This window comes from Danaus plexippus, chromosome 26, assembly GCF_018135715.1.
Source record: "Danaus plexippus chromosome 26, MEX_DaPlex, whole genome shotgun sequence".
Taxonomy (NCBI): Eukaryota; Metazoa; Arthropoda; class Insecta; order Lepidoptera; family Nymphalidae; genus Danaus; species Danaus plexippus.
The window spans coordinates 2,390,064-2,404,471 of NC_083554.1; the positions used below are offsets into that span (position 1 = coordinate 2,390,064).

General features: G+C 30.8%; 3 protein-coding genes across 5 annotated transcripts in view; 1 reads left to right on the forward strand and 2 right to left on the reverse strand.

The window, feature by feature from the left end:
- LOC116774328 (glutaredoxin domain-containing cysteine-rich protein CG31559-like) overlaps nt 1–1,687 on the reverse strand; it is a 44,225-nt gene extending 42,538 nt beyond the window's left edge. Inside the window, exon 1 of the mRNA XM_032667029.2 lies at nt 1,445–1,687. The gene's annotated coding sequence lies outside the window, so the exon portion shown is untranslated. The remainder of the gene's footprint in view (nt 1–1,444) is intronic.
- A 1,962-nt stretch (nt 1,688–3,649) lies between these two features.
- On the reverse strand, nt 3,650–12,358 carry LOC116774334 (guanylate cyclase soluble subunit beta-1). Of its 2 annotated transcripts, XM_032667038.2 has the most exons (15): nt 12,225–12,358; nt 10,945–10,968; nt 9,445–9,518; nt 9,166–9,266; nt 8,931–9,049; nt 8,638–8,793; nt 8,104–8,257; nt 7,815–7,969; nt 7,410–7,541; nt 7,253–7,335; nt 6,966–7,136; nt 6,605–6,842; nt 6,318–6,455; nt 6,082–6,239; nt 3,650–4,255 (listed from the first exon to the last, which is right to left on the reverse strand). In XM_032667038.2, exons 2-15 carry the CDS (start codon nt 10,945–10,947, stop codon nt 4,135–4,137), a joined length of 1,803 nt encoding a protein of 600 aa, XP_032522929.1. In that variant the 5' UTR covers nt 10,948–10,968; nt 12,225–12,358; the 3' UTR covers nt 3,650–4,134. The 2 variants fall into 2 exon arrangements, with proteins under 2 accessions (XP_032522929.1, XP_061380899.1); XM_061524915.1 differs by lacking the exons at nt 10,945–10,968; nt 12,225–12,358 and adding an exon at nt 9,611–10,132.
- LOC116774336 (uncharacterized) lies at nt 4,362–5,950 on the forward strand. Of its 2 annotated transcripts, none has more exons than XM_032667039.2 (4): nt 4,362–4,589; nt 4,672–4,810; nt 4,871–5,104; nt 5,277–5,950. In XM_032667039.2, exons 2-4 carry the CDS (start codon nt 4,681–4,683, stop codon nt 5,936–5,938), a joined length of 1,026 nt encoding a protein of 341 aa, XP_032522930.1. In that variant the 5' UTR covers nt 4,362–4,589; nt 4,672–4,680; the 3' UTR covers nt 5,939–5,950. The 2 variants fall into 2 exon arrangements, with proteins under 2 accessions (XP_032522930.1, XP_061380900.1); XM_061524916.1 differs by having other exon boundaries at nt 4,362–4,515.
- Nucleotides 12,359–14,408: the final 2,050 nt, after the last annotated feature.

Genomic DNA, 14,408 nt, shown 5'->3' on the forward strand with positions numbered 1-14,408 from the left:
ATAAGCTATTTCCTTCATATTATTATTAAAGTACCCGTTAAACCGATTTAGACCTGCGCAAGCGCACGTTGAAGTTGCGAGATATGCGTTACTAAGCTGCTATGAGTATCCATAATTAGATCTTGAGGGCATTTCAACTATTTCCAACTCTAAGTTTGTAATGTCAAGTAAATAATTTTTTCCATTAATAGTCACGCAAGTAATTTACGTAATTTGTCAATGTTTATGTAATTGTTTCATATCTCTAAGCAAAATCAACACGTATTTGTGTCAATGTCACGAATAGGTCCAAAACACAATTGTCAATAAGTGATTTATTTATTATTTAGATTTTCTACTCATTGTATATTGTTTTATGATATGGATACAATATGTTTCGTTTAGAGAGTTAGAACTGCCTTTCTCTTACAAAATGTTTCTGTTATGTTCTTGTTTATGACATTTTGAAACTTATTTTTTATTACGGAACAGTGACCAGCCTTGATTAAACTTTCACGTTATTTTTAATAAAATATATATATTTTTTCTCATCATTTATATTTTCATCATATATTAATTTATAATTAGCAGCGATTAGATCTTAATAGAATTCTCCACACATCATGAAGTCTACCCGCCATTGTTGTTATTGAATAATGATTTCCGATAATGAAATTGAATCTATAGCGTCCAGTGGAGCGTGGATGAAGACAGGTAGTGAAAATAGTTACAAGTGGAACAGCAACATTATATTAAACTGACTTCCTATTTGCGGCTTCGATGTTCTGGCTGTCAAATGTATGGTGATCTCGTCGATTTCTTCACCAAAAAAGTATATGTCTAAACATTATAATAAATGAGAAAGTTTGTTGGTATCAAAATTACTGTTTCCTACTAAAATACAGAACAGATTTTCAGCAATTAATTATTATAGAACTAAAACATCAGAATTATGAACTGAATATATTTTTAATGACAGCAACGGTCCGCAGGAAATGCTGGGACAAATAAGTATCATCCAATCGTCATCCTTATTGCACCAAATTACCCTTTAGATACAACTCAGTACTTTAACCATTTTAGGATTATTCTAGAATCAAGAAATAAGAAACAAACTATAAAGGTCTATTACTAATTTGAATACCACTTATAATTATATAACAACATAAGAACCTCACAATTTGCATCTCTGTATTGTTTAACAATGAAATGATAATTGCCATAATGACGTGACCTCATCATCTTGAGATACTGATAGAATAATAATCTGTTATGATAAACAGAATGTCCTTGAAAATTATAGGCTTCATCGAAATGCCAGCAAACGGAACTACTTACAATAATAACGACCGCATTGCATTTAAATATTAATGTCACATCTCTAGAATTTATGACGGTATTTGCATATTTGTTTGAAATTTTTGAATTTCTGAAACTATAATAGTAAAAATTTAATTAAACTTACCTAATAATTCATGAAAACATCCGAACTGTAATCACAAAATTTCAATAAACGTATTTTCAATGTCACCAACACAACACTAACGGGACACTCTGTATATGTAAAAGTCGCAAATAAGAAATCGAACGATCATCGAACGCAATTGGCAAGACGGTTTCTTCAACGTTCGTAATATAATTCAAACTGGCCAATGATGTTACAGCGCGTGCGTCATCCACTAGTGACAGGCGCAGACTGACTGGTAAAGCCGTTTCCTAAATGACGATTAAGTTTAAACGAAGAGCCTTCACCATTCGAGTGATATCAGAGGTACTATCAATAATAAACCTTGGACATACGTGATAGGTTATATTTTCATATAGCAGATAGTTGCCTTCGGTCGTTTTAATCACATTCGAGCAACTGCCACCTTGGTCGCCTTCACATGCGCACGAGTTGATTTTTTTGCGGTAACTTGTTCTGTTTTAATTTTTCTTCTTATTCGTTTTGTAAGTTCGATTCTTTCGATTCGTATAAAGGTCCAATATGAAATATTAATGAACACCTTTACTTTTATTACGTATTAGTTAATCAGTTCGTAACGTTAAATATGAACTGCAATAATTTAACTTATATATTAGATAGGTATTTAAATTCCTTAGTAATAGGCGGTTTTTGTAGAAAATGTTTAAATATAACATATAACAGTTTAATATTATTAATGTGGAATTAAAATTACAAATATTCAAATTTATAAAACTGAAGAAGAAAATGTTTATTTTCTCCCTCTATTTCTATTTCCTCCCGTTTGTGGCACGCGGATGTTGTAATAGAACGTCTAAAGCTATGATTAAATTTCTTTGCTTTCATTTCACTACCTTGGGAAATTAAAATAATTATTTTGACGCTATTGAAAAATATGAACAATATATACAGTTTCCTAGTAATTAAAACAACATGGAATTACAAGAAGAATGTAAATGGTGACAGCTTATGCATTATGTGTTTATTTGGTACAATTCCTCTGGCTTTGCTCCTCATATATAATATGGAGCTTTTATTTAAAAAAATATAGAAAGCTTAAATTGTGCTTGATTTAAGGGTGTATAGGCCATATCCCAACTTGAATATGTCTAATACGAGGGGTATTACAACATATACAAATAAAGATCAAGATATTTTTGGGACGTCATATCAAAGTAGTTTTAAACATTGCAATCGTATAACATATCTATAAATATTTAAATTAAAACGGCGTTAACAATACACAAATATTTATCCTATTTGATCATTAGTAACAATGATGTCATTCATAAAGTGGTATCTCAAGACCTTAGAGTGTTAATAAATAAGAATTTAATGGTGATAAAAGATGCATTGCGTGTTTCGTGAAACGAGAATTTCTTTTTAAGCCCATAAAACATGTAATAGTTTGCATCTCGACTAAATATCATTTGGTATTGGTGCCCAAGGCGGTATGAAGGTGACATACAAATATTGGACGCAGTTCGAAATATTGTTAATGAAAAAAATATACAAAAAAACTGGTGGAACCGGTGCCTTTGTCTTTGGATATGCTTTTGTGGTATTTTGTATTGAATTCGTAAGTAGGATGAAACATTTATATGCGAATTAAATACGCTATGTCTGGAAATGTTTCCATTATATTAAATAAAAAAAAAAAAACTGCCAATAAAATTCCCTTGTTAGTTAAATAAGATAACTGTAATGTGTACATGAAAATAGATCGATTGACTTAACGGTTCGCTCTGATGTTTGTTTTAGTTATACATGCTGATGGATGTAACACTCGCAATATTTAGAAGTATGTAGATATGAAAAAAATCCTTAAAATTTTACCAAGCAATTATACAATGCATATTGCATGTTTTGATTATCAATATAATCATGAATCAAAAGTAATTTGTGTTAAATTTTATTTGATAATAGAATTTGATAATTCTGTTGAGTGCGTTTGTTTAATTTGATGCCGGCTAAATATAAATATATTCGATATTTGACAAATCTCATATATATTTTACCGGATAGAAGATGTCGTCTGTCCGCATTCCATGATTGTATTCGTAATGCCGTTGGACAGCATTGCTTTTGATTTTCACGGATGATCTTTACTTACTATACTATAACTGGAGACAAATTATTTATATTTTCACACAAAATCACAGTAGATTACGTCATAATTGATATTTGTATGAAAGAAAAGACGAATTCTTCATTTAATATCTTGTAATCCACCTACAACTACTAGATAAAGATGTCTATTCGAATTCTTTAACATAGAATATGCAATAAGTTTCTAGGAACTAAATAAGTCAATTTTGACATAGACTGACATTTTTTGACATAGTAACAAATATAATAAGATTTATAACTTAATACATTGATAAAAATATGTGATATAATATTATATAATGGTTTTCTAATTAGTTTTATTATGAACAATATCATGAAAGTACTGTTAATTCTAGTTTTAAACAATTCCTTTAGTAAACAATGTTGTTTTTAATTGTATTAATAAAAATTTTCAGTGATAATTTCCTACAAACATTACGTGATTTAAGATAAAAATTTTCTATAAACATTAATGCTAGCTTGTTAGGCTATATTTGAGGCCTATCATATATATACTATATCTTGTGTAACATATATGGTATATGATAAAATGTATTGCAGCTCATTTGTATTTTGCATGTTTAGGCTGATTTTCTTGTTAGGAACCAGGTTTGCATGGGCTCTGCTTTCCCCTTCATGGAGACATGCCCGCGGTAAGTCAATTCAAATTGCTCGTCATAGTTATCTGGACCCATTAAATAGCTGAAATGAATAAACACTCAGATACAATAAAATTGATTTTAACATTTTTATATAATTAAATCAAACTTTTTAGTTAAAGTTGTTAATGACATCATGAAAATAGAATTTATTGTCAATTTTGTACAACAATGTCGCATTTTAAAAATATGTAATCCACACAGGATATACAAAATAAATTTAAAAGGTTTCCGAGTGATGTAACCAAAATAAGTAGATTAACTCGCATTTCTAAGTCTTCGTAGATACTAACAGGAAAGAAGGTACTGATTTAAATCTATTACTAGACAAGCTGTCGCCCGAACCACGTCTAAATATGAAATACAATAATAAATAAGTACTGTCTTAAACGTTTTTACATATACAATAACCAACACGTGAAATAAGTTATAATTTTTTTAATGTGAATGTGATCGCAGCGACTTAATATGGATTCTTTTATGGATTTTTATTTTGAAGAAGTGTTTACCCATATTGAGCGAGATGGTCTGAATGAGAGATATAAGAGAAGAGAATTAGTCGAGTATTTCCATTCAGTTATCGCTGGATGTGCCAAAGGTTAAATTTTTAATATTAAAATTTTTGGGCTTGGACCTTTTCTAAAGTGTTGTCTTTCAGGTCAAAACCAGTCGGATAACGAAACTTGTAAAGCTTTCGTGTCATCTGCGGTACGTTTCCACAATCGTTGTAAGTCTGCTAATGGCGATGTTTGTCTTATGGGGAAGTATCATAATCTTCTATACATTGCTATGAAGCTGGCTTTTGATTGGAGCCTTCAAGACAATGGAATGGTTGGCGCATTATTGGATGAATTGTACGCTTGTGAAGGAACATTTGAAAGAATATTTCTTGGTTAGTATTATTTTACTGAAATATTGATTTGTTAATGATTTCACGATTGAAGTGATTTGAACAATATTTTATTGAGAAGTTTGAGAAATATCATTTAGCTATTTTTTTAGAGAATCATCAATATACTATAATTTTTATAATTAATGTGCAATAAAAATTTAATACATTTCAGGTGCAATTTTTGGGACATCAGCTCCGTATTTTCTAGCTGGTTGGAAATCTGATTTCATGGATAAAGAAGAGAATATCCATGCTCTCGTCTTTTTTCTTGACCACGCAACAAATGCCAGCTTAGAATTTAATGATGGTTCAAAGAAGTATCGTTTTATTGACGTGCCTTTAGAAAGTTGTGGAAAGGCTTCCCCAGTTAGAGTTGTAATACAAATGGGAGCATCAGAAATTTTGATGATACTACTACGGTTTGGTGCGCAGTTTACATCAGATCATGTTTCTTCAAACCCCGTTGAGTGTATTCTTGATAGACTAAAGGAGTATAATAGAAAATATCCTTATGAACTGGTAGCATGTCTTAAACTCGCATTAAGAGCAGTCCCAAGCCTCAGTCTAACAGTCGACAGAGCAGCTTTAAAACATTTAAATTTACCAGATGATTATAATTATCAAAGGAAGATTGCTCTTGAAAGATACGGTGAAATACTTGAAGATCATTTACTACCCAGTTCAAGATGTGGTTTGAAACCAGTGGAGTTGAAACATCTTTGTAGATGCCAAATAAGACAAATGTTGTGGCAAAATTTTGAGCTTCCATTCGGTATTCAGAAACTTCCTCTACCCATTTCACTTAAGAAGTATTTGGATTTGTTCGATGATTAAATTATATGAAATTATGATTGTTTTATTTATTACTATTTAAACCGTTATTTGTATAATCATAAAATATCTGATAATTTTGTTATGAATGATATGTTTTATTATATTATATTATATATATAAAAGAAAAAGAACAAATGATCTACCTATAGGTGTCTTCACTGACGTTAATCGTCCCAGGCACACCAGTTGTCTCACAGCGACTAGTCAGGTTTACTGTATTTCCAAACAGACAATAGCGTGGCATACGATGTCCTATTACACCAGTAACAACTTCTCCGGAATGTATACCAATAGTGATTCCCTATAGGTAATATATTAAACTTTATATTATGGTTACATAGGAAGAAACGCAAATATTCATTAGAATTCATTTAAATACCACTGGTTCTCCATCAACGGTCACAGTTCTTGAAAGATCCATCATCTCGAGGGCAAGCAAAGAAATATGTTTTGCATGGGCAACTTTATACTCCGGGAGCCCCGACACTGCCATGTATTTATCGCCAACAGTTTCTACCTATTAATTAAAATAAATTGCTTGAATTTACATTATAACAGAAAACCAACGTTATATTACAGTATTTTTTTTAAATATATAACTTTTTGTCAATCACAAATAGTAACATGGTCATGCAAATTTTACAAAGCCAACCTTTGGTATATTACCTTATACACATTAGGATTCCTTTTTGGATCAGTGAGGACGTCAAATGCCGTGTACAGATCATTCAGCATTTTAACAATTTTCATAGCTCCTTTGTGATCAATGTTTCTAGCGCAATAATTAGCGAAACCTACAATACCGCTGAAGAGAAGAGTTACGGGGTCATATCGACGAGCTGGTACAGGGCGACGATGGCGCAATTCCGTTGCTACGCTTATTGGCAGAACCGAATACAGAAGACTGAGGAAGATAAAGAAAATAATTACCATATCTGAGAATCTCTTTTGTTGGGCTAGTTAAATGATACTTTCTCTGTTTAAGTAAACTTGTTACAACAATATATCAACAAAACAAATTAACTACCGATCCGTCTTTTGTTTTTCTGTCTCCAATTCCCGGAATGTCTGCTGTAATTTGTCCGTCAACACTTCGAGGTTTTGAGTCAGTTTATAATCTGCTTCAAATTGCTCCGACATGAGAACTAAGTCTCTTGTGGCGTCATGCAGAGGAATGTCAGAGATACAAAGACCACGACTGTAGGGTATAATATTCACTTATGGTTAATTTAACTCAAAAAAAAAATAAAGTTGAATAGTTTATAATTTTTAATTTTAAATTATTCAAATTTTTATATTCGCATGTTTACTTACCGAGTTAGGTCATCAAGGTTAGTGACGCTAGGATAACATTGGAAAACTACCACATCTGTTTCGGGAATATATAGCATTTGACCCTGAATATAATTTAAAAAAATATATAACAGCAGTCCCGTAATGAAAGTATAAAAACATGTTTTGAATTTCATACCTTTAAACGCAAAGAGGCAATTTCCTCGTGAGGATCGTTCACCGTCATCTCTTCTGACTTAGTTTTAAGAACATAGACAGTATTTATGTGCGCCAACACATTCGCAAAAGTCATTTCCAAATGTGGACGAACCTAAAATAAATGATGCTACTGTTTTATTCCTAAATAATTTTATAAAAAGTCTGCATAAATAAATTAGAATAGATAGATCGTGGAATGCAATGGAACTTTCGAGTGTGTCTGTCGTTAACTAATAATAATATAATGTTATTACTACTTTCAGAAAAACAGGAATCACTTTTATTTACAGTTTCAGACGAGAAAGAAGAATACTTAAGACAGAAAAACTAAACTCAGTGAAGCCAAGTTATTTAAAACATTTTAATGCAATTTAAAAACACCCACTGTTTCGAGAACGTCTGTTATTTTGCACCCAGGACGAGTCACCCGCGGCAAAAGACGGGATACAGTACGCCCAGCCTGCACGATGTTCAGATCACGATCAAACATCAAATGAAATGGAAACACGCGACAAAATGTTGCTGGACTGACTTTAGGGTCTGAAAAGTAATGATATTTAATTTACTTAGATTGTTTGTCTTTTTTGTTGAAATCACCTAAACATAAACATCAAATAAAGCATTTATGATATTGAAGTAACTATTAATTTTGAAATTATTGTACAAATAGTTACCCAACGATAGAGTTTCAATTTCAGCGATCTCGGGTATTGAAACTCGACCAGTGTTGGATGTTTCAGTGATGAGGAACTGCACATGATCACATTCTTCTTTCGTCTTCAATATTTCCACTTTCACCTCTGTTTTATGAAGTTTACTAGTGACGGTCTAAAATAACAAAATTGGATTCACTTTCTTTTATTGAGCATCCTACAAATATTTTTGGTCTCGTACAATGATCTAATATGAAATGACCACCCAAATACCATCCCACAGCCGCATTCGTCATAATTTGATGGCATTAGATCTAAGAACAATTTTTAAGATTTTATCGAGGTCCTTAATCAGTCAATTATTGGCTAATCAGAAATAACTAAAATTTATTAGACAGCTGTAATCTTCCGTCCTCCGTATTGTGCACAAATCATATATAGCTACTAGCAAAATAATTGCGAGAACGACGGTGAAGAAGCTATCGGCAGAAGCTATCGCATAGTATTGTATGCCTGTAAAATTTGTTTAATGAATTTCATTTGATTTCTTCATACCTTAACAATCCCGATCACGATATGCTCCAAACCAGGTCTGTCGGAGTAGTAATGAAGGACCAGGGCACCGTCCTCAGGTCTCTCGGTGCATCGGAATGACGGCGCACGCATACCTGGATATAAGGTGCCCAAGTGATCGTGGAGGCCATCCAAGTTCTGAAATAATTTACTAGATCAGCATCAACTTAACGTTTTTTGGGTTGTACATCATTTCGCAAGTAAATCATAAAAATACACTTGTAAGGAAACGCAATAGATATATTAAATTTTGAATGGCATAAAGGGAAATTTACTTGCAAAAAATCTCGAGGCGTTGCGCCAAGGACTTGCAGGATCTTATCATAGCCAGAATCCTGACAGAATTCGAAGAATGTCATCCCGAACAACTCGAGAATTGCATCGGCGGGTTTCTCTGTAAAAGATTGTTATCATTTAAAAAATTTTATATCCGTTATTATATATGATATGGAATACGGAATAATATAATGTATGTATAAACGTAGTTTTTGCCATAATTATTTTACTTACCGAGGATTTCAACAGCAGCAGTGATCAGGTTATATGTTATCTCATCTTCATAAATCTGACGAACTAAGAATGATCCCTCCATAGCCACTTCTGCCTTTTTCCTATAAAACATAAATTCTTTTTAAAAATTAAAGATGTTGTGCCTGAACAATCTTTATTAAAAACATTTGTAATTGTAATAACTTCTACAATGATATTAGTAGATCGTACATATTATTATACTTATGTCTGGTATTATTGGCAAAATCTAAATTCAATTAATATTATTGTTGTACATACTTTATTTTCTCCCATATCTCCTCACCATAGGTCTTCGTAACCAATAGCTCAAGTGCGTAATTCACAAAGCCGTACTGAAATAAAAAATATTAAAAAGTCAGATTCCTATTTACTACTTTTATTGGTTTAAACATGAATATCAGTCGGTGTTTGCGAATATAAGTACCGATAAAATTGTCGCTATTTAAGAAAACAAACAATCTCGTTCTAGTTTGTTACACGGAAAATATGAAGATATCTAAGACTTTCGAGAGCAAACACTTTAATAAAACTACGTTTTTTTGTATATACTTACTATATACTTCACAGAAAAGTTTTTACTTTTTACCCTACGTTGGACTTATTTGTGATAAGCGTTACTATTGACAAGCGAGATAAGAATATCAGTCAATTAGTATTGCTTTTTCGTTCGAGCTTGACACCTTACCAGCGACCACCATGCTACCCTCAAAATGGCAGCTATACGATATGAATGGTCCAAAGGCAGAATATTTACTGGACAGTAATATGTCAAAGTGTAGACACCTCATTGTGGAGGATGGCGAAATGAAGAGGGCGTTTGATTTTCATGTACGAAAAATATAGTTTATTAATAGCAAATGAGTAGATACTATTCGCGTTTAGTAGCTATTGTTAGTTCCGTCTGAAACGAGTAACATTTAAACAGAAGAATGGAAACAGATCTCGTGTCTTGTAAATAAAAGGTTAATATTACTTTGTAATTCAATAAAACGAAACATCTGAAGTATGTTTGGCCACACAAAAAAAAAAAATAGGCCAATGCTAAATGTAGCTATGAAGCTTTTAAAGTATAATAATTTAAAAGAGAGCTTTAAAAAAAAACGATTTTCAAGCTACAAGCGAATAGTAATGGGTGAAAAAATACTTTTATAATAAGTTACTTTCAATGTTTCTTTCATCGAGTTCAAATAAAATATAATAAATACATAAATAATTTAATACTGGCGGTGATAAATAAAGATATTAATTTAGTCGTTTTACAAAGCCTCTCATACTTTCCAATCAACGTAAATATATATGTTATTGTCGTTTTCGATAAACAAATCAATTTAAAACATATATTTAGACGATGCTATAAAATAAAGAAAGCAATTTTTATTCGAAATAACTAAAGTTCAAACAAATTAAAAATCTGCGTTCGCAATGACTGTTATTTAATGATTATACTGGCGCCTCATTTAGTAAACATAGGTCAAAAATACCCTGCATCGTTTGGGAAAAGAGTTCTTGCAGCTGGAACAATTTTAGGCAAAACTGTTCACTTGATAGCCACGATGTCAAAGACAAATAATTACCACAAAACTTTCGGTGGTATGACGTACACAATATATATATATATTTATATCTCTTCACAACCCCACAGGACCCCTCTTTTTGCGTAGAATTTTCAAAAAACGAATCTTAAAGCTCTTAAGAACCTTGAAAATACTATATAGTTATAATATTTAAGTAAATTAAAACTATATTAAAACCACTCACCATTTTATGAAGCTGTTAAAAGATCTGAAAACAAGAACATAAAAAATATAATTATAAACTCGTATTAATTGCATTCTTTAATAAATGAAGTCATAACTGAATGCAAATTCATAACATCTTTTCACCCCGTTTGTTTACTTTTCATTAGCGGGAAATCCAGGTCGTTCTACAATCTTTTACGAGGCGCCTTGGAAAATATTTCTTTAAAAAATATTACGCTTAGAATATTAGTATTGAAAAAAAGTATGCATTAAAGAAATTGGATTTAGTTATGGAATGTTAAAAAATTAAAAAATAACGCTTACGATGCGATTGGGTGATACAAAAAAAAAATGCGTCAATCTGAATGTACGTTTATATGATATGTATGCTAATTGTGCTCGGTCTTTTGGACACAATGTCATGACACCCGTCTTTAGGGGCGCATGCTCAGAAAAGATAATTGCGTCAACTTGATTTTCCGCCCTTTTCAGACCAAGATGTGCGTTTGGCTTAGTGTAAATAGATTATATTAAGCCTTTTTTCAAGTAAAGTAAGAACATTTTTTTTTGGATTAGGGCAGGTTAGGCTAGAACTGGAACTCTAGGATAGTGTAGAAAAAGTCGTGACGAAAATATAAAAAAATTGCATACCCTATTTGAGATAGATGTCTGTGTCCAGTGTCTGTTATAAGTGAATACTAAATATACATAACATATATTTTGGATTTTTTTTTATAAAAAAATATATTTGAAGTAAAGATTGTTATGAATCAATAAAACTAATAATTTAATCTAAATTATTAATTTCATTATAATTACTACGATACGTACCTAAATTGTATAGGTAATAAAAATATTTAAAAATTAGGATTTTTTTATTATTTGTTTGGAGCGCCATCTATTAATATGCAGTTTAGTTAAGAGAATCCTGAACCAAATGTAAGTTCGTCTATTGCTCACTAGAGGGAACTGAGTGACCACGTTAAACTGATTTTATGAAACATATTATTAATATTTAATTATATCATACATATCAACCTTTAATAAAAATATATAAACAATATAAGATTAAAGATAAACTAATGAAATTATTAAAGAACACGAAAACAGGGATGCCATTATTTCTTTCATTTAGAAAGGCATAGAAATAATAATTATTGTATAATACAAAACTAAGAAAAAAACAGTTACTTCTTCAAATTATTTAAACTTATTTTTCTCGAGTTTTCATGTTTTTATTATAAAAATGGAATAAAATGACAAATGTAGAATCCAAATAGTTATATTTATGCAACTTACTTTAACGTCCCAAAATATATAGAATTAGGTAGTTCTCAGTGTCCACCGAAGCCATATATTTATAGTTACGTAGTACTTGTTTTTCGTTAAGGCCAAAACAAACCCTCACACAACTGAACGCACCATCAGTTTGGCGCAAACTGACATTTTAGAGCTGGTTCATATTAAACGGCACTGCGCATGCTCAGAAATTAAATGTTTTCTTTACATATATTTATTGTACTTGAAATTATTTGTGTAAAATTTTATTTATATGGATCTTTATTTGCTCAGTAGCTTAATGACTGAATTGTTGAGATTGCTCTATAGCACGTAGTAATTTTTTTAGTGACATCTAGTGATGATATTTTTAAACAGTAAATAGAGCTACTGCTTAATAGATGTCACCACGGGTGATAACTTCTAAGTATTAATAAAAATAATCATTTTATATGAAATGAAACATTACCTTAAATTTTAAAGAAAGTTTTATAAAAAATAAACTTAAATGTTCCACGTAAAAACTTCCATAATATTTTTATACGTACTTCCATACATTTGTTACACACTGGGGGCAGCTTCTACGTTTAAAATCATGACTTCCTTCTATTGTTATATGATTAAAAAAAACAAAAGATGCTGTCATGGTGTATTCATTATTATTATAACAACCCGACATATAGTTTTACGATTGTAAAGTGTGTCATCTATGCGACCACATGAGATTTTATAGCATATCATGTCATAGAGTAAATCGTTAATATTCTAGGATGATAATTTAATAGATATAGCTTTTCTTCATATGATATGAGAGGAATAAATATGTGTCATGTAGTCCTATAATTTGTCTGATGAAATTGTTGAATTATACAAAAGTGCTCTTTTAATTTAAAATGTAAGCTGCAATTTCAACATATTCTCGTAAGGAGTTACCAAAATTTGTTAAAAGTGGTAGGTTTCAATCTATATTGTTTCGGTAAATCATTTTTTGTGAGCTAAGAATTACAAAATTGTTTAAAGTTTCGAAATTGTGTATGAATTTTAAAGATTGGATAATAATTTTTAAGGCATGTGATACACTATTAAATGTATGTTATTTTTTAAACTTCCTTATGATAAAAGAATTGAACGATCATTATTGGGAGTTTTAAAAATATTGTTTGTACTTCACTTACCCTTCCTGACCGTTGTAGTAGTAAAAAATATTTCTTAAAGCTCTTAGACTACGTTACGAAATGTTTGGTTTAAAATACTAAAAGTTTTCAAAATCAACTTGAGAATTTAGTCTCCCATACTAATAAATCTTGACAATTGATCATAATTCTATAATAATAAGTCTGTTACCTAGTTCAAATTTAATAATAAATTCTACAAATACGTTTTAAATAAAAAAGAAATTTGTAAATTATTACATCAGTAATTAAACTAAGCGAAAAACTTAAGGTTTTCTATGTCAAATAAGTTTGATATTCATTCCTAAAACAACGTACACATGCTTTGTTGCTAAATAAACACACCCTGCTTCGTATTTCACGCCATCACGTAATTAACCGCACCTCCACTTTATGGAGGCTTCATTGATATTGTAAATCTCCAGTAACATAGGACGATGCAAGCCTTATATTTTATTACTATATTCTTATGATTTTAGTAGAGATGTGATTTATATTGAAGAAGTGCAAATGGATAACACGAGAAAGTGTTATGGCAATAATCTTTGTGGGGGTTATAAAAGCGGAAGTCGATTTGTATTATTCTTTGTTTCTACCAGAAGTTTTTTTTGTTCTACTCGACTACTCGACTACTGTAAAAAAGTGAACGACCAAGTATTTTATAATAATGAAATTATACATTTTAAGAATAATTTACGATAGTAATGGTAAATCTATCAACAAAACTTCACATTGTTTTCTTTATTGCATAATAGATGTCGTTTATTGGATATTTTCCTGTAACAGAATGCAGGAAAAATGTTTGGATATCCAAAATCTTGTAAGCTGGCAAATAATATTTAATAACACATATATTTATAGTACATTTGGGCCTACGTATCACAATCCCTGAATAAACTCAAACAGCTTCTTGTTTTCTATCATAAAACAGTTTGTAAATAACGTAATTAATTATTCCAGCCTACCCCAAAAAAATATAAAAATCTGTCTTCGAATACAAGGCGTTAAAGCACATCAAAACTTCTGTTGAACG

What these genes read in the sequence shown, in the direction of transcription:
- LOC116774336 (XM_032667039.2), top strand. Translation starts at nt 4,681, where the DNA reads ATGGATTCTTTTATGGATTTTTATTTTGAAGAAGTGTTTACCCATATT. An exon ending in TATCGCTGGATGTGCCAAAG is followed by an intron (nt 4,811 to 4,870) that starts GTTAAATTTTTA and finishes GTTGTCTTTCAG; the next exon opens with GTCAAAACCAGTCGGATAAC. An exon ending in ATTTGAAAGAATATTTCTTG is followed by an intron (nt 5,105 to 5,276) that starts GTTAGTATTATT and finishes AATACATTTCAG; the next exon opens with GTGCAATTTTTGGGACATCA.
- LOC116774334 (XM_032667038.2), bottom strand. An exon ending in TAACAGACGTTCTCGAAACA is followed by an intron (nt 7,542 to 7,814) that starts GTGGGTGTTTTT and finishes CATTTATTTTAG; the next exon opens with GTTCGTCCACATTTGGAAAT. An exon ending in GGAATCCTAATGTGTATAAG is followed by an intron (nt 6,456 to 6,604) that starts GTAATATACCAA and finishes TTTAATTAATAG; the next exon opens with GTAGAAACTGTTGGCGATAA.